A 26,505-nucleotide genomic window follows, 5' to 3' on the forward strand; every position below is an offset into this window, starting at 1 on the left:
TATGAATGTTTATATTTGTATTAAATAAAAGCTAAAAGCAATTGCAGTTATTGATGTTTAGTTGCTAACTAAGAGTTGTGTTTGACTCTTTTGTGACCCCATTGACTGTAACCCTCCAGTTTCCTCTGTCTATGCAATTTCCCAGGCAAGAATACTGGAGTGGTTTGCCATTTCCTTCTCCAGGAGATTTTCCTGACGTAAGGATCAAACTCATGTCTCCTGCTTGGCAGGCAGATTCTTTACCACTGAACCACCTGCCACATGGGAGGCTGGAGTTAGCTTCCAGGCCCATGCAGCCATAGCGTCCCCTTTGGGCTTTCTGGGTAGCTCAGCTGGTGAAGAATCCAGCTGTTATTCAGGAGACCCTGGTTCAATTCCTGAATTGGGAAGTTCCCCTAGAGAAGGGATAGGCTACCCATTCCAGTGTTCCTGGGCTTCCTTGGTGGCTCAATCTGGGTTTGATCCCTGGGTTGGGAAGATCCCCTGGAGGAGGGTATGGGAACCCACTCCAGTATTCTTGCCTGGGGAATCCCCATGGACAGCGGAGCCTGGCAGGTTATAGTCCATGAGATCACAAAGAGTCGGACACGACTGAGAAACTAAGCATAACTGGGAAGCCCTAAAAGTAATCATAGCTAATATTTATGAAGTATGTACTATGTTCCAGGAATTTTGCTTCGTGTGTTATTTCATCTAATTCCCATAACAACTCTGTAGGCAGATACCATCACTGCTTCAATTTTACCATTGAGCACACCAAGGCCTTAAAGGAATGAAAAATCACTTGCCGGAGGACACAAGGCTAAGTGCAACAGCTATAGTCCTGGGACTTCCCTGGTGGTCCAGTGGCTAAGATTCTGCACTTCCAATGCAGGGGGCCCAGGTTAAGTCCCTGGTCAGGGAACTAGATTCTACATGCCTCAACTAAGACCTTGTGTGACCAAATAAGTTTTGTTTTTTAAAAAAGAAGCATAGTGTAAACTCAGAGACCAGATTCCATACTTCTAGTCATCATACTCAACTTCCTCAAATAAATAAAAGTTAAGATTTCATTTTTGGAACTGAAGGCTCAATCTTACTATTTTATAGTCACACCTCCTTTCTTTCTTATGCTTTGTACTGGAAACGAACACTTTGGTTCAGTTAGACACTCAACCAAATGTCTATGACTGTATTACATAACCGCTCCCAGCACCTGCAACAACAGGATGAGGAAAATATATACACAGTGGAGGGGAGTGGAAGCAGAAAGGAAGAGAGGCCAGAAAAAGACATCTGAGCCCAGTGGCCAGTCTTCTTAAAGTGAAGAACCAAAGGCCAAGGGATAAGCACTGGCAAGGGATTGTAATTTAGGAACCTGAGTATCCTGTTCATTTGGAGATGCCCTAAGCAGAAGTTGTGGTAATGCTTTTTATATGCTTAAAGTCTATTTTTTTTTTATTAACAAGGGAAACATAATTCAACATTTCTTTCAGTTAGTGAGTCTTCAGGAGTCTTCCTTGTAAAAGCCTTCTTTGGCCTGGGCTATTTTTCTTCCTAATTGTCAGGATCCTTAAACTTTTCTATAGGATAATGAAGAAGAAAGAGAAATATACATTCAGGGTCCCTTTCTCCTTCATAACTGGCCATAGACTTTCTTCTCAGCTTTAAACAGGTATTTTCAAAGCTGCCTCAATTGAATATTCCAATATGAATGCTCTACTTGACTAAATCTCTGGCACACTGACCTTCATACCCTTGAAAATTGGGTTTATTTTTCCAATGAAAAGGAAGAAGACAAAAGAAAATGTACTGACAGAAATTAAATAAGCTGCTTTAATTTACTTACAATAGGTGATTGCCATCTTTCCTATTTTAAACAAATAATTAGAGAAAAGATATTGATACTGACCGCCTATCTAATGTGGTGAGTACCAGGACTGAGATATGAACCCTTGTCTCTGGTCCCTAAAGACTGTAGCTATCCCCTACGTGCACTGCTTTGGGGGCAGTGACAATATCATATAGAATTCATGCTGCTTTATTAGCATCAGCATTATTAATGTTAGTAATAACCAATATTTGTTGAAGGTTTACCAAACACCAGACAGTATGCTGAGAGTTTTCAAATTTCTCTCATGAACTCCTAAGAACAACTTTGCAAAGAGTTGTTATACTTTGCTTGCAGATGAAGTAAGTGGTGCTTGGTAATGGAACCAAGTTAATACAGTAAGTGTTGGAGCCAGGCTTCAACCCCCTTTTTCTTCCTTACCAGTTATGGATTGTTGTGCAGAATATGGCCATCCAGCACTAACACCTGTTCACACCAGTACCAATATTGTCTTGATTCCTGAGGTTCGTGGAAGTGTCGACAAGAAAATGAAACAAACAAACAGAAAACTCCCACACTAACCTCCTGAACAGGGCAAGGTTTATTCAGATCCTAATCTCCTGCCCTTAGCCTAGAACGTTCCCTCTCGGAGTTCTCTAAGTCAGTGGTTCCCAAATTTGAGTGTGCATCAGAGTCCCCAAATTTGTTGTTCAGTCACTAAGTTGTGTCCAACTGTTTGTGACCTCATGGACAGTAGCACCCCAGACTTCCTTGTCCTTCACTATCTTCCAGCTGCTGCTGCTGCTGCTAAGTCGCTTCAGTCATGTCCGACTCTGTGCGACCCCATAGACGGCAGCCCACCAGGCTCTGCCGTCCCTGGGATTCTCCAGGCAAGAACACTGGAGTAGGTTGCCATTTCCTTCTCCAATGCATGAAAGTGAAAAGTCAAAGTGAAGTCACTTAGTCGTGTCCAACTCTCAGCGACCCCATGGACTGCAGCACACCAGGCTCCTCTGTCCATGGGATTTTCCAGGCAAGAGTACTGGAGTGGGGTGCCATTGTTTGCTCAAACTCATGTCCATTGAGTCAGTGATGCCATCCAACCATCTCATCCTCTGCCAAACCCTTCTCCTTCTGCCAGTCTTTCCCAGCATCAGGTTCTTTTCCCCAGGAGGCCTTTGTACAACAGAGGTCCCTGGGATCCACTCCAGAGTTTCTGATTTAGGAGGTCTGGAGTGAGGCCTACAAATTGTCATTTCTGACAATCTCCAGACATGCTGATGTTGCTGGTTGGGACTATAGTTTGGGCATCATTGCTCTAGTCTAAATGAAAGTGGGCAGGTGCACAGCATGTTTGCAGAATTTAATACGTAAACCCTTGTTAACATAAATTCTGGAAGTGATTTCATGAATACAGCTTATTTTTAAATAAAGCTTGATGAGGAAGGGCTGTATAACATTCCCATCATCAGGTGATGTAGAGGACAGGCAGGGCTGTCTGCCCCAACCCAGTCTACTTCAGGAAAACAAAGTCATGTTATCACCAGCAGCAGGCAAAACTTTCATGCCACAAAGAGTTGTCCTTGGCAGTGCTCGGTCATGTGTTGTCACGGAATCCACAGCCACCTCGCCATGCCCTGTTGGGGGACATGGCTGAGATCTAAGAACCAGGAAACCTTATCCACAAAAGCAATGTGTCCCTTGGCAGCACATCACACTGGGGTGCTCCTCTGCTCTGGTTTCAAGTATCAGGTCAGAATTCCAGAGGGGTGTTGCCTCCCATCTGGTTGGCATAAATGTAGCTGTTGGCAATGCTTTATCTGTGATTCCTAGCCAGCAAGATAAAGTCATGCCAAACCCACATGGTATTCTTTGGTGATAAATTTCTTTCTCCTAAGGTGTTACCTATGCAGAGGCACAGAATCAGAGAAAGTCAGGACTGGATGGGATCGCTGAGCTTATCTCATGAATGCAGAACTGTGGTTTTACCGATGGGAAATTGACCTGCAGAGAAATGATGGAGGCCAACTAGTGTGCAAGCGTGCATGCTCAATCTCTTCGCAACCCCACAGACTGTAGCCCGCCAGGCTCCTCTGTCCATGGAATTCTCCAGGCAATAATGCTGGAATGCCTTGCTATTTCCTATTCCAGGAGCTCTTCCCTAACCAGGGACTGAACTCGAGTCCCCTGTGTCTCCTGCATTGGTAGGCGAGTTCTTTACCACTGCACCACCTGAGGTTGAGCCAAAGGACTCCGTCTGAAAGAGAATTCTCTACATTAGCCCCACGGAGCCCATTAAGGCTATGTACCTGGGCACATTTTTTTAGGATCAAGCCAGGTGAAATGGGGACCAATCACAAAAGAATTTGTGGTCATCAGTGGGGCTCTTCCCCCATCATTTGTCCTCTTCTCAAGTTCTAACCCTTCCCTGACCTTGCCTGGGTTATCTGGAGAATCTGGAGTCAAGTCTGGAAAAATTACTTCATGGTACAGACTCAGAGTCTGGTATTTATCCCAAAGCAATAAATCTTTATTCTCAGAATATTAGGAATGGTTGCTGCTTGCATGGAGTGAAGCTGAGAGGTTTTCTGAATATGGAAATGACAACCCACTCTAGTATTCTTGCCTGGAGAATCCCATGGACAGAGGAGGCTGGTGGGCCCCATGGGGTCGCAAAGAGTGGAGTGCTCTGGACCCCTTCTTAGGCATGCAAATTACCTAAACTCTGAGTCCCAGCTTCATCTGTAGAAGGGGGAAAATAATATGCAACTTACTGTGTCATTTTTAGGATCAAAGGGTGTGATCTATGCTGAGTCTAGCACAGAAACTGGAATCCCAAGGGCCTTGGTCCCTTCTATTCCCTCTCCTATCTTTTCTCTCAAAACCCATTGTGTGCTAGTGTAATTGGGAAGAATAAACGTGACTCCACATTGGATCTGCTTCTTTTACTTTAAATTGTGTATTCTATTGTTTTTCCTCTTTCCCCAGGGGAGGTGCAACATTCCTGGAGGTACTGCAATACCAGATTGATACATGGAGTGGACAGAGAAAGCTATTGCTTTTGCTACAAGCTAAGAATGATGCTAAAGCCGAAACTCCAGTACTTTGGCCACCTCATGCAAAGAGTTGACTCATTGGAGAAGACTCTGATGCTGGGAGGAATTGGGGGCAGGAGGAAAAGGGGACGACAGAGGAGGAGATGACTGGATGGCATCACCGACTCAATGGATGTGAGTTTGAGTGAACTCCGGGAGAGGGTGAAGAACAGGGAGGCCTGGTGTGCTGAGATTCTTGGGGTCGCAGAGTCGGACACGACTGAGCGACTAAACTGAACTGAATCACTAATGGGCTGTTGCCTAAGACTTAAAGTATACATAATGGCCCATCTGGGGGAACCCTGACTCCCCTGCCTGAGCAGTAAGCTAAAATGCCTTTGTTTAGCTAACAAGAAACATCCTGACCAGTGAAAGAAAGTGTTAGTGTTAGTTGCTCAGTCCTGTTCAACTCTTTGAGACCCCAGGGACTGTAGCCTGCCAGCTCCTCTGTCATGGGATTTCCTAGGCAAGAATACGGGAGTGGATTGCGATTTCCTTCTCCAGGGGATCTTCCAACCCAGGGACTGAATGCAGGTCTCCTGCACTGCAGGCAGATTCTTTACTATCTGAGCCACCAGGGAAGCCCTTAGCCAACTTACAAATAGTTGTAGAAAAAAAGAAATGAACACATCTCTTGAAGTCTGATTGGAACCAGGAAATATTTACAATGTACCACTTTTTTTAGGGTTTCCCTAGTAGCTCAGACAGTAAAGCATCTGACTGCAATGCAGGAGACCTGGGTTCATTCCCTGGATTGGAAGATCCCCTGGAGAAGGAAATGGCAACCCACTCCAGTATTCTTGCCCGGAGAATCCCATGGACAGAGGAACCTGATGGGCTACAATCCACGGGGTCACAAAGAGTCAGACACGACTGATGGACTAGCACACACACACACACCCCCTTTTTCACTTGACATCTTCATGTTCTTGTCTTGGCTCCTTAAACTAGCATCCAAATCTGGGCAAGATGGTGTTTTGGAACACTAGTCCACCATCTTCATCTGCTGACTTTCCAAATAAAGTCCCCATTGCTTACCCCAACACTTCATCTCTGGATTTATTGGCCTGTCGTGGGGTGAGCAGCAGGAGCTTGGACTAGGGGACACAAAGGCAAGCCCTGGCAGCTAGTGCAGGGCTGAGGAGCAAATTGTAAGCAGCCTTGATCTTTCCGGATACATCTTTGAGGACTTAGCAAATCTTTGCTCTGAATGAAGTCACTATTTTATGTTTTTGTTTTGTTTCCTCTACTCCTATGACCTTGGGTACAAAATGGAATCTGTGAAGAGCTGGGGTAACTTGTCCATGGAAGTTCACGTGTGACAAGACTGCAGAAAATCTGCCAGACCGTTTTCTCCCAAAGTAAACAATGAATGTGAAAGTCTAGGAATATTCACACTCCATTTGGCACCACGTATTTGAATTAACTCTGCATATTCCTAAGTTAGTGCTTCCCCAGTGGCTCAGTGGCAAAGAATCCGCCTGCTAATACAGGAGACACAGAATATGCGGGTTCAATCCCTGGGTCGGGACGATCCCCTGGAGTAGGAAATGGCAGCCCACTCCAGTACTCTTGCCTGGAAAATCGCATGGACAGAGAAGCCTGGTGTGCTACAGTCCGTGGTGTTGCGAAGAGTCGACTGACCGAGCGTAAGGACCGCTCCTTTTCCTAAGTTACCCAATGTACATCCTTTGAGACAACTCACATTTAAATAAAACACTGGTTTTCTAGCAAGTGAAAATCACCTGCCAACCATGGCTAATTTCTCCTTTTGCTTAAAAGCAACTTCTAACTCTTTGCCAGCACCCTTGGGCATAAATCCAGGAAACAGAGGTTTTGTTTCCCAATCCCAAACAGAGCTATTATGCTCTTAGTTCCCTAATCTCTTTTACTAGACAAAACACAGCAGCAACACTGTAAATTGTTCCTAATTAGAGTAGTTGGATTAAAATGCCTTTCATCTCCCCAGATTCCAGGCTGGCTCTCGGGTGTATTTAAGCATTGAGCAATTCGTCCAGAGCTTATTTCTTGGTCAGAGCCCGCCCCCTGAAGTTTAATAAAGGTAAGTACAGCACAGCTCTGCTGTCTTCTTAACAAAAGGCAAATTGTCTTTCCCCATAAGAACCATTTAGAAAGAAATAGATTTGGGGCTTTTGAAAATCTATACCTGGCTGAGATCTAGAAAGATTCAACAAAATGACCATCCTTCAGCCCCTTCATTTGTTTGGAAGCACCAGAAAAACAGGGGGGAAAATTCATCTTTCTAAAATAACTAGTTGCAGATCTGTAAAGAGCTTATCCAACATGAGGCATGGCAACATCTAAACACAATTCCATTCTCTGTATTCAATGTGAAAATTTCCTCTAGTGAAATTTCTTACTCGAAGCTCATTATATTTGTGTATTAGTAATCTTCATATTCAAACTGGAATAGGCAAGTCAGGCTCTTCCTCTTTCTTGACTCTGAGCAGTAGTTAACCCAGTTGCTTCCTCGAAATCCTCTTGAAATGCTTTTCTTTGCTTTTGGATCTCATTCTTTTGGTTTCCCTCCTACTTCACAGGCTACCCTTCTCCTTCCTCTTTACTGAATCCTCTTCCTCTCCTTACTTCTAAATGATGGGGCACCTTCAGAGCTCAATGCCTGGACCTCGTCACTTCTTTCCCCATACCTGATCTCTGGTCCCATGGCTTTAACCGTCATCTCTAAGCTGAGGACTCTAAGAGTGCATTTCTAGCCCAGAACCTCCCTTGAACCATACGCTGGTATACCAAGTGACCTGCTGGACAGATTGAGGCTCTCATAGGCGTCTCCAAGACCTGAAGCAGGTGACCAAAGCTACATAAGCTTGTGGCCAAGCAAGTCAATCAAGGTGACTTCTAACTTCAGAAGTCACCAAGCTATCTCTAATCACACACACACACACACACACACACACACACACACACTTGCATTTAACCTAAGTCACACGATATGGTTTCAAGAGTCAAATAACTCTATAATTTCCTGATTCTCGGAGATCAACTCTTTTCTAAGTTAATTATTCATCTTTGCTATGCTGGGTCTCTGTTGCTGTGCTCGGGCTCATCCAGCTGTGCCAAGCGGGGGATGCTCTCTAGTTGCAGTGCACAGGCTGGCACCGTGGTGGCTTCTCTTGTTACGGGGCACAGGCTCAAGAGTGTGTGGGCCTCAGTAGTTCAGTAGTTGTGGCGCATGGGTCTAGTTGCCTCACAGCATGTGGAATCTTCCCGGACCAAGGATTGAACTCACGTCTCCTGAATTGGCAGACGGATTCCTAACCACTGAATTATCAGAGAAGTCCCTGAAATCAACTCTTTTAACTCATTTACTTGATTCTTTTGATATTTGTTTCTGTGTTTCTAAATAACGTGCTTGCATTGTTACTCCTTGATTTCTCAGTTTTATTGATTTCCAGAAACAAACAATTAAAATTTAGATCTCTTTACCCATCCTCCCAAATATACCTCCTATTCTCCACCTTCCTGGGATATTGTTATCATTTGGGTTATAGCAAAATCATTTCACTTTACTGGCACTCTGCGTGCTCTATTTATAGCTGAGGCAGGTAGTATGTTTAATTGTTTTTCCTTTTATGCACAATATTTTATCTCTCTTAGATGTGACTTTTTTCAGTTGCTTGGATTTCTGTGTTCTTATGAAAAATCCATCCCCAACCCATCTCACGATATGTAAGTCTCTTCTAAATAACCACTCAAGTATATCAGGTCTCCTACCATTTTCACCTTGTTGAGCAATTTCCCCTGAAGATCCAGCTTGGACCTGTCCCCCCAGCTGTTGTCTGGCTAGCAGCTCTCTTTACTGCAACCCTGGAGTTTCCTTCTCTCTCTCTTCTACTGAATCTTGAATTCTAAGTCTTCCTCTTTCTGGGTTTATTGCCTCTTTCTGAATTTATTTGGTCTATTTTCATTTATCATGCTGGGCATTCATTCAGCCATTCCAGTAGAGAAAGTCATGTCCCTAAGTGAAAAAAGCTGTTTTCTATTAGCTTCTGTAATCATACCCTTCCTTTTGTTCCTCTACACTTTCTTTCTGAAAATCCAGTTATTCAAATGGTGAAACTTTGGGTCTAGTCCTCTAATTTTTTTCTCTTTCGTTTTGCTTCTTTTTCTTTTATTTCTACTTCCCAAGTCATTGCCTCAACTTTATCTTCCATCACCTCAATTGAAATATATCAGTAGTTATATTATTCTATCTTTAGTTCCAAAGATTCTTTCTGTGGCCCCAATATTCCTTCTTATGGCATCCTACTCATAAAGGCAATGTTCTGTTGGAGGGTAGTATTGATCCCTCCCCTTCCTCTCTTCCTAGTTGTGTTTTTTCTCCCAAGTTGCCTTTCTTAGTTTTCTCCTTCATCTTCTAGTCAAGTCCATAAACTGGATTCTAAGTGACACCATACTGACTCTTTCTATAGTCTTTTTGTTTGTCTGTTTCTGCATTTAATATTGGGGGCTTTCCTAGACAGCCTAGTGAGCTGTCATTTAGTGGGCACACATCTCTTAGCCAGGATAGATTCTACCACAAAGCCGTATGGGTAGAGCATCCCTTGACATTACTTCCCCTTTGACCTCCAAGGAGCCTTTCTGTGCACATGTGATCAGGGAGGTCTCCTGCCTTTGGGAATGAGAAATACATGGTCTGTCTAGGGCCCAGCCTCCCCCCTTAATTGTCCTACTATTTTCGCCTTGGAGTTTCAGTCCATAGGAGACGAATGTCCAGTTGTTTTATGGGGGGGGGGGGGGGGGAGGGGCATCTACCTCCTATCTCAATATCCCCATATAGTCTATAGCTAGGATGGAGAAAGAGGTGATTACTTGACTACTTGGGGTGAAGGAGGCATCTGAGAGTCTGTTTCCTAAGTTGACTTTGAACTACATGTATGGTTTAGGCCCAGACTCACTTCACTTCTTAAGGAAATTGATGCTGCCAAGTCTTGAGTCTTTTGAGAAATTTTGCAGGATAAAATCAGATTGCCCCTTGGCTTTCTCCAAGACCAAGTGAAGTCGCTCGGTCTTGTCCGACTCTTTGCGACCCCATGGACTGTAGCCTACCATGCTCCTCCATCCATGGGATTTTCCAGGCAAGAGTACTGGAGTGGGTTGCCATTTCCTTCTCCAGGGGATCTTCCCGACCCAGGGATCGAACCAGGGTCTCCTACATTGTAGGCAGACGCTTTACCGTCTGAGCCACAAGGGAAGGCCTACTGCTGGCTTAATATTTAGCTTTCTTAGGCTAGCTAAGTCAGTTTGCACTCATCCCACCTGCTTTCCAAAGTTCTATCGTTATTCTTTCCTCTCTTACTCTTTATTCTTGGGAGTTCATGTCTATGACCACAGATAATCGCTTTCTCCTGCTCTTCACACCTTCAGAAATTCCCTTCCCTTGAGTGTAGACAGAACCTGTAATTCACTTCTAGCTGATAGAATATGACAACAGTTATAGGCTGTCACTCCCCTGATAACTTATATTGTACAAGACTCTGTCTTAAAAGCATACTGGAATAAGAGACTCTCCTTTCAGGCTCAATGATGTAAGGTGGCCTTGTAGGAAAATCCCCATGGGAGGGATGTCTAGGTGGCCTCTGGGGTCACAAGATAACCTCTGGCCAATAGTTAGCAAAAAGTCAACGTTCTCATTCACACAGTTTCAGGGAAATAAATTCTGCCAGTAACCTGAATGAGCTGGAAATGAATTCTTCCCCAGTTGAGCATCCAGATGAAAATGAAAACCAGGTAGCTCCTTCACAACAGTCTGTGAGACCCTGAGCAGAGGACCCAGTTAAACTGTGCCTGGTTTCCCAAGTCAGGAGACTATGAGATCATAAATGCATGTTGCTTTAAACCCTTAAGTTTGTGGCAGTTTTTTATACATAGAAACTATTCTAATGTCTTTCTCTTTTTATAATTCTATTTTTTTTTTTTTAGTTTCTCTATTTTTTGGCTGTACCACACAGCATGTGAGATCTTAGTTCCCTAACCAGGAATTGAACTGGTGCCCTTTGCATTGGAAGGTAGATTCTTAACCACTGGGCCACTAGGGAAGTTCCTTAAGTTCTTTTATCGTTGTTTCAGTTGCATACTGGAAGGAAGCTGAGGTGAATGTGTGTGCAATCAGTGAGTTAGGTAACAATGGCACATGGTATGTGACCTGACACACTTTTAAAAGACCCTAATTTCAGTTAAAACCGGCAAGTAAACATTTCTAGCTACTTGCTATGGACTGAATAGTATTCCTTCAAAAATTCCTATGTTGAAGCCCTAACCTCTAATGTGGTTATTTGGAGATAAGGTTAGTAGGGAAGTAATTAATCCCAAAGAAAGGCAATGCCAAAGAATGCTCAAACTACCGCACTATTGCACTCATCTCACATGCTAGTGAAGTAATGCTCAAAATTCTCCAAGCCAGGCTTCAGCAATACGTGAACCGTGAACTCCCTGATGTTCAAGCTGGTTTTAGAAAAGGCAGAGGAACCAGAGATCAAATTGCCAACATCCGCTGGATCATGGAAAAAGCAAGAGAGTTCCAGAAAAACATCTATTTCTGCTTTATTGACTATGCCAAAGCCTTTGACTGTGTGGATCACAATAAACTGTGGAAAATTCTGAGAGAGATGGGAATACCAGACCACCTGACCTGCCTCATGAGAAATCTGTATGCAGGTCAGGAAGCAACAGTTAGAACTGGACATGGAACAACAGACTGGTTCCAAATAGGAAAAGGAGTACATCAAGGTTATATATTGTCACCCTGCTTATTTAACTTATATGCAGAGTACGTCATGAGAAACGCTGGATTGGAAGAAACACAAGCTGAAATCAAGATTGCTGGGAGAAATGTCAATAACCTCAGAGGGGCAGATGACACCACCCTTATGGCAGAAAGTGAAGAGGAACCAAACAGCCTCTTGATGAATGTGAAAGTGGAGAGTGAAAAAGTTGGCTTAAAGCTCAACATTCAGAAAACAAAGATCATGGCATCTGGTCCCATCACTTCATGGCAAATAGATGGGGAAACAGTGGAACAATGTCAGACTTTACTTTTTGGGCTCCAAAATCACTGCAGATGGTGACTGCAGCCATGAAATTAAAAGACACTTTCTCCTTGGGAGAAAAGTTATGACCAACCTAGATAGCATATTCAAAAGCAGAGACATTACTTTGCCGACTAAGGTCCGTCTAGTCAAGGCTATGGTTTTTCCTGTGGTCATGTATGGATGTGAGAGTTGGACTGTGAAGAAGGCTGAGTGCTAAAGAATTGATGCTTTTGAACTGTGGTGTTGGAGAAGACTCTTGAGAGTCCCTTGGACTGCAAGGAGATCCAACCAGTCCATTCTGAAGGAGATCAGCCCTGGGATTTCTTTGGAAGGAATGATGCTAAAGCTGAAACTCCAGGACTTTGGCCACCTCATGCGAAGAGTTGACTCATTGGAAAAGACTCTGATGCTGGGAGGGATTGGGGGCAGGAGGAGAAGGGGACGACCAAGGATGAGATGGCTGGATGGCATCACTGACTCAATGGACATGAGTCTGAGTGAACTCCGGGAGTTGGTGATGGACAGGGAGGCCTGGTGTGCTGCGATTCATGGGGTCGCAAAGAGTCAGACACGACTGAGTGACTGAACTGAACTGAACTGAATTAAGGTGGAACAAGCTGATAAGGGTGGGGCCCTAATCTGATAAGATCGGTGTCCTTATAAGAAGAGGAGGAAGCACCAGAGAGCTCTATTTGCATGTGATGAAGAAGAGGCCATGTGAGGACACAGACAAGACAGAAGCGCAGTCTCACCAGAAGACAAGTCTGACGGCACGTTCAACTTGGACTTCCCAGCCCCAGGACCGTGAGAAAATACATTTCAGTTGTCTAAACCACAAGTCTGGGATGTTCTATTACAGCAGTCTGAGCTGACTAATATATTCCTACAGATAGCCGTAAATATGGACATGATTTGCTTTCATAATCACAAACTGCTGGGTCTTAGGACATCAGCTGCTACTGCTAAGTCACTTCAGTCGTGCCTGACTCTGTGTGACCCCACAGACGGAAGCCCACCAGGCTCCCCCGTCCCTGGGATTCTCCAGGCAAGAACACTGGAGTGGGTTGCCATATCAGGGCTATGTGTAAAATAGTGGCTAGAAGAGGCCTGAGCTCCCTTGCAGACCAAGCAGTCTAGGATTCTAAGTACAATTAAATAAACAATGTCAATCTGGCTAGACTGACTTACATAACCCCTCTCTTACTGTAATTCAACTTCTATAACTTCTATCCAGGCACAGCCATTTCCCATCCATGTTGCCCTGCTCACATGATCTCACCTCTCTGTGCCTTAGTTTCAGCTGCTATAAAACAGGGATAATAATATCCCCCCACCTCAGGCTTATTGTGAAGATTACATGAGATAATAAACTCAAAGCAGATACATGTATATGTATGGCTGAGTCCCTTTGCTGTTCACTTGAAACTATCACGGCATTATTTTTTAATTGGCTCCATCCCAACACAAAATTGAAGTTATTTAAAATAAATAAATAAAAAATAAATACAGAGTAGAGCCTGACACATCGTGAGCACATATACATCTTGCTTCTTCTTTTTTGATTTCTTACCATCACCATCAGCATCATTATCCTCGCTACTGCTACTGAAAGGAGTGGATACTTCCTTTAAGAAATACCGCTGCAGATTTTTTAGGAAACTCTGGAAGCAAGGATGACTCAAAGGGCTTAGTTCTTCTGGGCTCTGTGGTCAGGGCTGAAATTCAGGTGAGCCCAAAGTGATAGCAGTATGGAAGGGAAATGTCACTTCCTAGAGTGTCTTCACCTGCTGCCTTGTTAGCTCATCCAAAAGTAGCGCCAACTATCCGTGTAAGTAACTTCCAGTAAATGCCTACTGTATGAAAGAAAGTCTGGGTGCTTTAAGGTTTTCCTGAAAACCGACAATCAAACTCTCCCTCCCTTTGCCTCTGACATAGAGAGAATTCTGGGAGGAAGAAATAAAGAACATAACCTCACAAGGCTTGATTAGGATTGCAGGTAATTTTTAAGGCTGTCACGGGGCTGTAGAAATCGACTAGGAACCAAAGCCCTAAAGTGCCCAATACCTTTTTAGGCTCATCACAATGTTTGAGAAGTCACTTGACCTGTCCAAGCCTAAGTCTCCTCATCCCTTCATTCTGTCTGCCCAGACTCTTCAAGTCACTGGAATGGGACCAGATGAAAGTTCTTTGACAAATACTGCATTATAAATATATATATATATACACATATAATTGTATTGTTATAGTTTCTAAGTCATGGCTACAAAGCTGTCTGAAATGGACACATTCTATTTTGCTTCTGATTAAACTTCAAACTTCAGTGACTGAATCTAAAATATACGAACAAGCAAAAATTTGACTGGAAATTGGGGAAGAAAATGCCTTTTCTCTAGGAAATTTCACCAGTGATTTTCTTATAAGAAAGTAAACATGGTTCATCAATGTATTTACAGTGATTCATGACATTTCCTTATTCCAATTCAGGTAATTGGAAATGTCACATGCATAATGCTAATTTATGAAAAAAGGACACCACAGTTTGTGGCAGTGAGAAGCTAGTACAACTGACAAAATTTCTGACACAAAATTAATCTCCTACATTTATGAAGCAATTCCTTTAAATCAAACCGTACGGAAGTAAATCTCTCCATTTAATTGAAGATAAAAGATGGTGGTCATGAAGCTGCTGAAAACGCTTTATTTCCAGATTTTTAAACCAGAAAATTCCATTGAATATTATTTCTTCACTGACATTGAGCTCTGAATGTCGATTTACTTAAAAAAAAAATTATCCTTGATTTTAGGATTCCCCGCTTTGTTCAGCTGATGAAAACTGAGTTAGCATGATGTCATGTGAGGATTCTCCAGTATAAGAAAATACATAGAGGCCTAAAAGAGGAAAAAGAGGGTAAGAATTATTGCTGTTATGTTGGAACAAGCTAAGATCAAAATTAGAGTAAGCTTATGCAATTCTTTACAATTCTGGACAGACTCATGAAGAACTTAGGGTACACAGCATTTTATTAAAGCCATCGAAGCTTACATCTCTCATATTTCTCTCATTTGAGAAGAGAAACCCCACATTTTCAGATCCTGGGGAATGAGATAAAGGTTTGAGACCACTGAATGTTACTGCTGGAAGGAACCTTAGTGGTCTCTTAGTTTTTCATTTTACTGATGAGGAATCAATGTCCAAAAAGGTAAAGAGATTTATTAAAAGCCCTCAGGCCGATTTTGGTGCAACTTCTGTCATGTATAGCCACGCATTCTTTTATTTTAACCCTAAGACCTTTAATTACACAAATAACATATTATCCCCCACCACTGCCCACAAAAGCCCTCACACTGGTTGGTGGCAGTAATAACAGGACCCGATGCTTTTGGATGAGCACGTTGAGCATTTGGGGTGGGAAATGCTTTTTCAAGTTAAGACACTTGAACTTTATCTGAAATTCAAAGAATTTTGATCAGAATCTAAAGTGAATTACCCATGATAGATGCATATTCTTTCTTCCTACCCTTTGGAAACTTCGGTCTGTTTTTACTCACCTTTCTGTTGGAATGGGTTGAAAGTCTTTTCGAATCTGAGTTTGACAGATGAATCTGATAACTTCTGCTACAGCAAAGAAAACCAAGTTACTTAGGCATTCAAAGTATTCTTTCACATGCTTCCTTTTTCATTCACATTCCCTCAAAAGATTACAAATGCTAATCTTTTCTTCAGCCAAATGTTCTTTGAAGATGAAAATCTCATTTTTGTCACCTAATTTGAAAGTGAAACTGCTGCTGCTGCTAAGTCGCTTCAGCCATGTCTGACTCTGTGCGACCCCATAGACGGCAGCCTACCAGGCTCCTCCGTCCATGGGATTTTCCAGGCAAGAGATACTGGAGTAGGTTGCCGTTGCCTTCTCCAGAAAGTGAAACTGGAGGAATACAAATGGAGAAGATGTGAAGCCCTCATTGACCACAGCTGCCTTCTGAAAAATGAACATTTTATATTAGAAACAGGGAGAAAAAACCACTGTTGGGAATCTTTACTTTGGGGTTTATTTTACTTTTGAATGTTTTTCTTTCTTTGATTATCCAGTGAGGAAAATTCTGACTCCTTATTTGTAGGGTTGGGGGTGTCCTGTCTTACTTTACTAAAGGTTTGTCTTTAATGCAGTCACACAGGCTGTTAACTCCTTCCTTTTTAAAAAAAAAATTTACTTTTAATTGGAGGATAATTGGAGGATATATTATAAAATACTGTGTTGGTTTTTGCCATACATCAACCTGAAATCAGCCATGGGTATACATAACATACACATGTCTCCTCCCTCTTGAGCCTCCCTCCCACCCCTCCAGCTTGTCACAGAGCACTGGACTTGGGCTCCCTGTATCATACAGCAAATTTCCTCTGGCCTTCTATTTTACATACGGCAATGTGTAAGTTTCAAGGCTACTGTCTCAATTCACCCCACCCTCTCCTTCCCCCACTGTGTCCACAGGTCTGTTGTCTACATCTGTGTCTCCATTGCTGCCCTGCAAATAGGTTCATCAGTACCATCTTTCTAGATTCCATATATATGTGTTAATATTTGCTATTTGTTTTTCTCTTTCTGACTTACTTCACTCTGTATCATAGGCTCTAGGTTCATCCACCTCATTAGAACGGACTCAAACATATTCCTTTTCTGGCTGAATAATATTCCATTGTGACATTGTGATGATGACTGCAGCCATGAAATTAAAAGATGCTAACTCGTTGGAAGAAAAGTTATGACCAACCTAGACAGCATATTAAAAACCAGAGACATTACTTTACCAACAAAGGTCCATCTATCTAGTCAAGGCTATGGTTTTTCCAGTGGTCATATATGGATGTGAGACCTGGATTATAAAGAAAGCCGAGCACCGAAGAACTGATGCTTTTGAACTATGGTGTTGGAGAAGACTCTTGAGAGTCCCTAGAACTGCAAGGAGATCCAACCAGTCCATCCTAAAGGAAATCAGTCCCAAATATTCATTGGAAGGACTGATGTTGAAGCTGACACTCCAATACTTAGGCCATCTGATGCAAAGAACTGACTCATTCGAAAAGACCCTGATGCTGGGAAAGATTGAGGGCAGGAGGAGAAGGGGATGACAGAGGATGAGATGGTTGGATGGCATCACCGACTTAATGGATACAAGTTTGAGTAAATTCCGGAAGTTGGTGATGGACACAGAGGCCTGGCATGCTGCAGTCCACGGGGTCACAGAGTCTGACACAACTGAGTGACTGAACTGACTGAATAATCCATTGTACATATGTACCACAGGTTCTTTATCCCATTCATCTGTTGATTGACATCTAGATTGCTTCCATGTCCTAAGTATTGTAAATAGTGCTGCAATGAACTTTGGGGTACATTTGTCTTTTTCAATTATGTTTTTCTCAGCTCACTAGTGGGATTGTTCAGTCATATGGTACTTTAGAAAAATGACAGTGTTAGTCACTCAGTCGTATCTGACTCTTTGTGACCCCATGGAGTAGAGCATGCCAGGTTCCTCTGTCCATGGCATTCTCCAGGCAAGAATACTGGAGTGGGTTGCCATTCCCTTCTCCAGGGGATCTTTCTGACCCAAGGATGAAACTTGGGTATCCAGTATTGGCAGGCAAATTTTTTAGTTTGAGCCACCGTGGAAGCCACAGTAGTTTTATCCTTAGTTTTTAAAGGAATCTCCATACTGTCCTCCGCAGTGACTGTATTCATTTACATTCCCACTGACAATGCAAGAGAATTCCCTTTTATCTACACCTTCTCCAGCATCTATTGTTTGTAGATTTTTTGATGATGGCCATTCTGTCTGGTGTGAGATGGTACCTCACTGTAGTTTTGATTTGTATTTCTCTAATAATGAACCTTTTCTTAATAGCAGAGAATTATTCATTAATTTCACATTTTCTAGCTCAAGGCATTTTAGTTCTTCAAGACATACAATTAAAATCACAGAGCATTAGAACTTCTGCTTTGAGTAACTAGTCCAACACTGAATTTTTACAGTTTGAGAACATGAGACCAAAAGTTACTAAGTGACTTTCCTATGATCACACAATCAGTTGGTTACAGAGTCAGAAATACAGGGCAGTTCTCTCAGTTCCTGAGTCATGGGTCCTAATTCACAGTACTCGCCAATGAAATGCAGACCTAGGAAAGTTACTTTAATGCCAGAAGCTAATTGCCTCCCTGTTTCTTTATTTCAAAAGTTTGTTTTATCCCATATTTTAAAAATGAAAAAAACCCCTCTAAATATCTATGTTTTTTTTATGCACTTAGGTCAGTTGATTTTTATCAAACACAAATTTCTGCTTTAGAATCCTTTCTGAAAGACCCTCCATGTCTTACTGAAAGACAAAAGTATGAGGAAATGTCAAAAATACAAAAAAAGGAGGCAAGTACTTTTGTTTCTAACTGTACAGTTCCTTACATGGATTGCACTTTTGTGGCAAAGAATGAAAACAAAAATCCTGTCTCTATACAAACTTGGCAGTTTGTGGACTAAAGACCTAAAATTGCAAGGGACAAAGTTTGTTATAACATCATAAGAGAGAAAATTCAAAGAGAGAATTTTTTATATTAGAAGTTAATGAAGACTTTCCACTCTGCTTTTCTGGAGAAGGAAAAGGGGTCTACAGGAGATCCAGAAAGTTGGCAGAGAAAAGGACCCTAGATGTTGCAGAACAAGTCCGACTACAGCAAGTGATACGCTCCAAATGAATTTGCTCACACGAACACTGCAGACCCCCATGTCTGAGCATCTTTGAAGCTTTCCACACATTTGCATTCATTCATTCACTCACTCATTCACTCACTCACTGCAAAGCTTTCTGGTGAATATTGACTGTGTGCTGGACATCGTGCCAGATACCAGGAATATAATGGCAATAGAAACTAAATGGGCTTACACAAAACTGGGCCTGTCGTGGGACTGTGTAAAAAGTACAGAACTTCACAAATTGCCTCCATGATAGCAGGAGATAATTACCTTTGAAGCCTGGTCCCAACAGCTTAAAGGAGACAACTTGTTGAGTAGCAGCTGTCGCAGCTATAGGGCAAAAAAGATATATTGAGGAGCTACCCGTATGCAGTCATACATAGACATACCAAATACAAAACTAGTAAAATTGTTGTTTAGTAATAGTATTTCCCAGCAGTGTTTAATAGACTATAAGCATAGAGATCTGATGAAAGGGTTTTTCTTTTATGTCTTTTCTTATTAAAAAAATCAAGAATGACAGTACCAAAAGCTATAATAATTCAGATTCTAGACATTAGTAATTGGCAGTAATTGCTAACTTGAAGTTTATCTTTGAAGTGAAGAGTCTCCTTGCTGACTAAATGGTGAAAACCACAGAATTATTTATTTTTATTTAATTATTACCTTATAATCCTTCCAATCCAGAAGAAAGCAAATTACTTCCTTGTAAACAGGGGTTTGGGGGCATGTACAACAACAATTATAATAATTATAAAATATCCTTATTGTTTTATTAAAACAAAGGCTACATTTATTAACTTACTATCTTTACTTCTCTCAGCAGAATTGCTAAAAGCTTGGAAAAATAATGAAAGTAGTATAAGTTTTTTTTCTATTATCTTTTACTTGGATTAGTCATCCTTCATTAAGAATTCTATTTCATGTTAGAAGCTACAAAATATTTACTATATAAAATTCTAGAAACATAGAAATAAATAGGCTTTTCCAGCATAAGGAAAGTCTTTTTTGCTGGCTAAGTATGCCAAGTCAAAATTTGAAAGTAAAATCAAGTTTCCCCCTTTTTTCTACAGTGGTCACATTATATGCGGTTGATTCACTATAGCTCCATTATCAGCAAAGAGCGTTCAGTTTCTTTGTATCCTGACTGAACCTGCCTTTTGTAAAATTATAGAACTTTTTAAATGAAAGTACCCATGCTCTAACCTCTTACATATGAATAAAGACCTTAGAACTGAAGGGGAGGGATTAGATTCCTGGGTTAAAGGAGGAAGAGAGAAATGAATACACATACCTTACTATCCAAGAGAATTCCAAAACATAAGATGAAAAGACCCTTTAAATGAAGAAATAAAGCACATGTATTATCTCTTCCATTTCCAGAAAAGAAAGTTTTTATATTGTTACTATTCTATTATATTCTCCAACATTGAAATTATTTCCTTGTCTGTCCCCCTACTGGCTGTGGGTTCCCTGAAGACAAGGATGCTATGAAACCTCCACAGTGCCTGGAGTAACACAAAGTACTCAGCAACTTTGTTGTTGTTGCTAATTAAATTACTGAGTAAATAAAGTTTGAAACACACGTGGAGCTTCATGTTCCCCTTTGTATCATCCTAAACCCCAAATAAAGAACTTCCATTTGCTTCTGTCTTACATTTTCTTTAGACATTAAACGAATGCCAACTCAGCATCTTATGATGTCAGCTGGCTCTGAAGTCCAAGGCTAAGTGGAGGAAATTGACTATATCAGCATGCTTTCCATCAGGTCCAGCCCCTGGGGAATCCTCAGCAGCGTCTTTCTTGGACCCTGAACTCCTCCTCCTGGTTGGAGCACCCTCAGTTGGTGCCTGTTCAGACAGCGTATCACCAAGGATCCTGGACGAAAGCTCCCTAAACCTGTCACCATGAGGTGTGTGCTCTCCATGAAAATCCTTGTGCCACCACCTAAACATACCCTGGTTTGCTGAAGTAGGTGGAGAACCAACTGCTTTCTGGAGACATTTACTGACCACTTACTCTGTGCCAGGCACAGTGCTAAGTGCTGAATGATCTCACTGAACCCTCGTATTTACTCTAAGACACAGGTAATAATTGGGTTTCCCAGGTGGCAGAGTGGTAAACAATCCACCTGCCCATTCGGGAGACGTAGGAGACCTGGGTTCCATCCCTGGGTGGGGAAGACCCCCTGGAGTAGGAAATGGCAACCCACTCCAGTATTCTCGCCTGGCGAATCCCATCGACAGAGGAGCCTGGCAGGCTACAGTCCGCAGGGTCTCAAGAGCTGGACACAACAGAGCACCAGCACCAGAGCACACAGATGATAATATTATCCCTGTTTACCAGATAAAAGAATTGAGGATAGAAAAATTAAATAACTTACTAGCAGTCACAGAGTTGGATAACATGACATATTTGAGCCCAGAGTTATTTAACTCCAGAGCACAAATATTTAACCACCATTACCCTTAGACATTGTCCAGTGTAAGAGACCCAGCCAATATTCTTTGAACTAGGATTGAGGGCTCTCTTCCAGATTCTCCAAATCGAAGGAATACTTTGCCCGCCTACTTGCCGAACACTCCTTGATCATGGCGTGTAAAACCCGTGCTTGGCAGCAGAGGCCCGCAAACCTTTTCTCTAAAGAGTCAGAGAGTAAATATTTCTGGTTTTGCAGGTCATCCAGATTCTTACAACTGCTCAGTTCTGTCCATGTAAGGGAAACAGCCACAGACCCTATGCAAATGAACTGGTGTGGCTGTGGTCCAATAAAACTTTATTTACAAAAACAGTGCTGCCTGCAGTTGGCCAGGCACTGCTCTGTGGCACACCAGGGACTTCCTTTGCACTATTCAGACTCAAAAAGTATTCTTGATTTATTTCCTTTTCCCTGTGTGCCTTCACAGAGATCAGCACAAGACAAAGAGGACTGGGTCAACAGCAAGGGAGATGAGTGTTAGCTACGTGAATTCGAACATTTAAAACCCTGGACTGGATTATTGAAGAAGCCTAGTATTTACTATCAGGCAAAAAATGGATCTTTTTCTTCTGTTCAGCGTTGTAGGCGGTTTTGTTCGTAATAGTCCTGCTGGAGGCAAGGAGATGAGATCATCTCCAGAATGGTCTTCCCATCCTCGATTCTCTACACTCCAGTTTCCTGATTATACGATAGGTTATTCTCATTGTTCTTACCTGGAATGCATTGAGAAATGCGAAAATAACGTGCCAAGACAGATTCCAGCCGTCCACCATTGTTGCTATGCCGAAACCCCAGGTGAGCCCCAGAAGAGGGGTCAGGACGAGGAGGCTCCTCCCTATACGCATGACAGTGGCCTTGTGGTCCTGGGCCAGCCTTTCTCCAACAGCTGGCCTCCTGAGCTTTGTGAGGACTAATAGCACCACAACCAAATTTACAGCCACACTAGTCAGGGCAGGAACCACAAAGGCCAAGAGAGGCTTGCTCCCGTCGGACCAGTTAAGCCAACATGCATCCTTCCTTTTGTAGCCATCGCTGGGCTGCGTGACCACAATGGTGACGATGGATATAATGAGAGGGCACCCGTAGCCCAGGCAGAACCCAGCAGCCACCATCAAAAGTGTGGCCATGTGATGGAACACGAAGATCACCCGATATGCCAGCAGGAACCCGAGCAGAAGCATCCAGAAGAACAAGGAGAGGTAGAAAAAGTGTGCAAAGAACACGGCAGCTGTGCAGACGCCAGAGTTTGTGTCCACCGTGGCAGCAACAATAAACCAGACGTCAGCAATCAGGAGGCACAGAGCTATGTTCACTAGGCAGATGTGACGGCTGTGTGAGGTTTGGTTTTTGTTGACCTGCTTCCAAAACAGACCTTCGATGGCCAGGCATAAGATGAGACTTCCGATGGAGACCCCCAGCCCCACAAAGGTGATCCATTTCACAACGGGGACGATGGCAGGGGGGACAGTGGGGGACATCAGCACGGAGAAGGAGGTCAGGTGAGTACAGAGGCATGTCACCAAGCTTGCAGTTTCATTCTGTAAGTGGCAGCCAGTATCTGCCCACTGCAAATGACTGAAATCCCAAAACACACAATGAGGTTGACTCAGATTCAATTTCATCTTAGAAAAAGTCAGGGAAACTTCATTGATGGAAGAGTTTGAGATAATAATGGATATCAAGGGCCCATTAACCTGAGCATTTATATTTTTAGCCATGGGTAGAATGTTCCCCAGGGTCAAAGAGGTCATGCTGATGATAGTATGTAGAAGGTGCCTCTTGAATTGTTCTGGCCCAATAGACACATGGCCTGTGATGGGACTGGGGGTATTTTGGGGGAAAAATTCAGTCTCATAATTGTAACCTTCATTGCTGAGATTTGCAGACACTGGAATCCCTTTCCAGTTAATGAAGTCTCGAGAAAAAGTTAGAGGCAGAGCTGTCGAAGGTACCAGAGCGCTGATGTTTTCCAGTGATGCTAGTAACCGGGAACTGGCATCCTTTTCTTTCTTCAGTAACACTGTCCAGTTGGTTAGCGAAGCTGAATTAAGGATGTGATCAGCTATATTGATGACATTCTAAAATACAAGGATGAAAGTCAATTTAGATTTTGAGTAAACTGGTCAGAGGACTGTGGATGGATAGTCATTAATCTTAAGGTCAAGAAAGTCGAGGATCACACATTAAAACTTAGCAGTGAAATATAGCATGGTGCTCCACACAGGGAAAGCTTTGGGCTAAAGAAAAAAGACCCACAGAATCACGTCAGTTCCAGGGTGAACACTTGCCAGGAATTCATAAGCCAAACAGGGTTTAGCCATGAAGAAGGAGAATGCCGCAATGGGGGCTGCAAAATGTGCATTTTCTTCCTTCTGAGATAGCAAACGGGACTGCACACCTCCTCAGGCTGAGGGTCCAAGAGTGAGATGTTCTTTGTAACTACTTTCCCATATTATGTTTATTTTGCTAACATCAGAAGTTCTAAATTCATGTCACGAATGTTCAAGCTTTAATCCATGTATATTTATGACATTAACAGAGGAAACTGAAAAACAGAAATTCTTAAACCCTGGACATGCAATAAGGAGACATTGAACTGAGTTGTGGGTTTTAAGGGTCATTCTTAGTTTAAGACATTCCTTTTCCAAACATCCCTGAAAGGCAATGTTTTCCCCCCTAGGACCCTCACTCACTCTTAATGGCTCTGGTCCCCAGGCATCTGCTGTGGGCATCTGCCACTCTAGCTGAGTCTTACCCTGAGCCCTCTGTGACTCCTGGCTCAAATCCCATAGTGGGTTTCTTTTACTGCCTTCAGCAACCTCTGCCTTCTTTTGGTTTGTGTTTGCAGCTCTATTTTCCCCTTCATTTCATTTTTAGCTTTTTTTGTGTGTCATTTTTTTTATCTGGTCTCATTAACAATACATACTCAGACTTTTTGAAAAAAAAAAAAAAACAAATCTGAGCATCTTTGTTTCAGGGAGTTTCACTTATTCACATCTAATGTCACTTCTGACATATAACGTTCACCTTATATAGTTAAGGACCATTGTGTGATTATGTGACAGTATACATAATATAAAACCCAATTTTGTAACATATTATATGTTTTAACATATAAAATGCACACATCCACAATTTTTGGAAAGATATTTATTTAACAAATAGTTATTGAGTATCTGCTATGTGTCCCTTGTCAATCTTCTAGGTACTGAGGTGATGCCTAAAATGTGAGCAGTGGCCATTCTAGGGTGACAAGCTTACATATCACTCACTTTTCTTTCTGTTTATTTTCATGTCTTCTAGTGAGCATGCCTTATTTGGGGAATTTTTAGGATGCTTGGGGCTGGTGCATGGGGATGATCCAGAGAGATGATATGGGGTGGGAGGTGGGAGGGGGATTCAGGATTGGGAGCTTGTATACACCCGTGGTGGATTCATGCCAATGTATGGCAAAACCAATACAGTATTGTAAAGTAAAATAAAGTAAAAATTTAAAAAAATAATAAAAAAAAACCTCTACACCTGAAACTAAAAAAAAAAAAAAGTTGATTTTAAAATATCCAAACTAAATCATGAATTCCCCACTCAAAAAATGGAGTTCTTAAAATATGCTAAATATAAAAAATATAAATATATACTAAATATAATATACTGGAGTCAGAGCTTATAGCCACGGGAAGGAAAAACTGCAGACTCAGTATTAAGTATCAAAAAGTTGGCACCTGTGTCATTCAGTGTCACGTAGGGCAGAGACTTACACATTTCCCTTAGCCAGATGTCACCCAGGCGGCCTGCCTGGAGGCAGCTCCCTCTTACTTTGTACACACATAATTGAATCCAGGGGTTTCTTATACATTGCAGAGGAAGCAGCGAAGCTCACACAAAGACTGTTACATGGCTCTTTGGTCCTTTTCAACAACATCTCATCACCTGGGGCTTCTGCCATTCCTCCTACCAGATCGAGCATTTAAAGTGAGCTGTTCGAGCTCACGCAGACTTTACCTCCATTGTCGAATTGGACACCGTCAAGTTTTTCTTCAGAGATGAGATATTGCCCAGAATTGACACCACGGAAGCCAGATTCCCAGCTGTGGTTGATGGGCTTTGCTGAATGACCATCGAAAGCTTCTGCACCAGTGACGACACAGCTGCCTCAGTGTCAGCATTGTTGCTGGCGAGCTCAGTTAAGTCCTAGGAACAGAAACGGTTACATTCTAGGAAACAACGTAATGCTTGTGCTTCACCAGAATTAAATCAGTTCCATGGCCACATATAACTAACATACGGTGCTTGATAACCTAGGATAATCACATAACAATGGCAATAACACCACAGTGGCTGTCCTTCAGTGCTATTTTCCATACACTGTTCTAAATGCTTTACTGGGGATTCACTGGTTTGATTTAATCCTTCAGTTCAGTTCAGTTTGGTCACTCAGTCATGTCTGATTCTTTGCGACCCCATGAACTGCAACACGCCAGGCCTCCCTGTCCATCATCAACTCCCAGAGTTAACCCAAACTCATGTCCATCGAGTCGGTGATGCCATCCAGCCATCTCATCCTCTGTTGTTCCCTTCTCCTCCTGTCCCCAATCCCTCCGAGCATCAGAGTCTTTTCCAATGAGTCAACTCTTTGCATGAGGTGGCCAAAGTATTGGAGTTTCAGCTTTCCTTACACTACCCTTTAAAGGAGTTCCCATGATTATTTTCATTTTGATTAAGGAAATTAAAATTTGAAGAGTTTCATTAAAAAGTATTTTTATATAAATTATTGCCCTAATTATACAGAACCTGAAGTTCAGTGAGATTCAGTGACTTTTCAAACAGTACCCCGCTAGGAAGCAGAAAGGCATGGTCTGCTTGGCACTAAATATTATATCCGTTTACTATGCTGAGAAATCCCTGTAGAGCAGGGGTCCCCAACCTCCAGAATCTAATGCCTGATTATCTGAGGTGGAACTGATGTAACAATAATAGAAATAAAGTGCACAATAAATGCAATGTGCTTAAGTCATCCAGAAACCATTCCTCTACCTCCCAGTCCATGAAAAAATTGCCTTCCAAATCGGTCCCTAGTGCCAAAAAGGTTAGGGACCACTGCTATAAAGGATTTAAATGGCTGTACGTGGAGATCTGACTATACTTAGTCACTGGATTTGGGGTTTTACTTTTTCCTTGAGGCTCCCACCTGCTTCTACAACACTGAGCTAATTTGGAAGGCAGCTAGAAGGGATATTCTCCTTACTCAAAGCCTGTCAACCCTGGAACCCAGATCCCTCTGTTTTCCTTTTTACTCTTCTCAGTTGACAG

General features: G+C 42.3%; 1 protein-coding gene and 1 non-coding gene across 32 annotated transcripts in view; one reads left to right on the plus strand and one right to left on the minus strand.

Moving 5' to 3' along the window:
- The first annotated feature begins 831 nt into the window (after window positions 1–831).
- On the plus strand, window positions 832–904 carry TRNAG-UCC (transfer RNA glycine (anticodon UCC)). The gene has a single exon. It is a non-coding gene; the product is annotated as a tRNA-Gly (tRNA).
- A 13,454-nt stretch (window positions 905–14,358) lies between these two features.
- The window catches only part of ADGRF1 (adhesion G protein-coupled receptor F1), an 89,053-nt gene continuing 76,906 nt past the window's right edge, over window positions 14,359–26,505 (minus strand). For 15 of the 31 annotated variants that reach the window (XM_069563949.1, XM_069563946.1, XM_069563948.1 and 12 more), the window contains 6 exons: window positions 25,198–25,386; window positions 21,909–23,273; window positions 20,011–20,052; window positions 18,987–19,046; window positions 15,525–15,591; window positions 14,359–14,864 (listed from right to left, as the gene is read on the minus strand). In XM_069563949.1, coding sequence (XP_069420050.1) covers window positions 14,776–14,864; window positions 15,525–15,591; window positions 18,987–19,046; window positions 20,011–20,052; window positions 21,909–23,273; window positions 25,198–25,386 — 1,812 coding nt within the window. In that variant the 3' untranslated portion in view covers window positions 14,359–14,775. The remainder of the gene's footprint in view (window positions 14,865–15,524; window positions 15,592–18,986; window positions 19,047–20,010; window positions 20,053–21,908; window positions 23,274–25,197; window positions 25,387–26,505) is intronic. The other 16 variants (XM_069563935.1, XM_069563960.1, XM_069563955.1 and 13 more) reach the window with 2 other exon arrangements.

This window comes from Ovis canadensis, chromosome 20, assembly GCF_042477335.2.
Source record: "Ovis canadensis isolate MfBH-ARS-UI-01 breed Bighorn chromosome 20, ARS-UI_OviCan_v2, whole genome shotgun sequence".
Classification (NCBI taxonomy): Eukaryota; Metazoa; Chordata; class Mammalia; order Artiodactyla; family Bovidae; genus Ovis; species Ovis canadensis.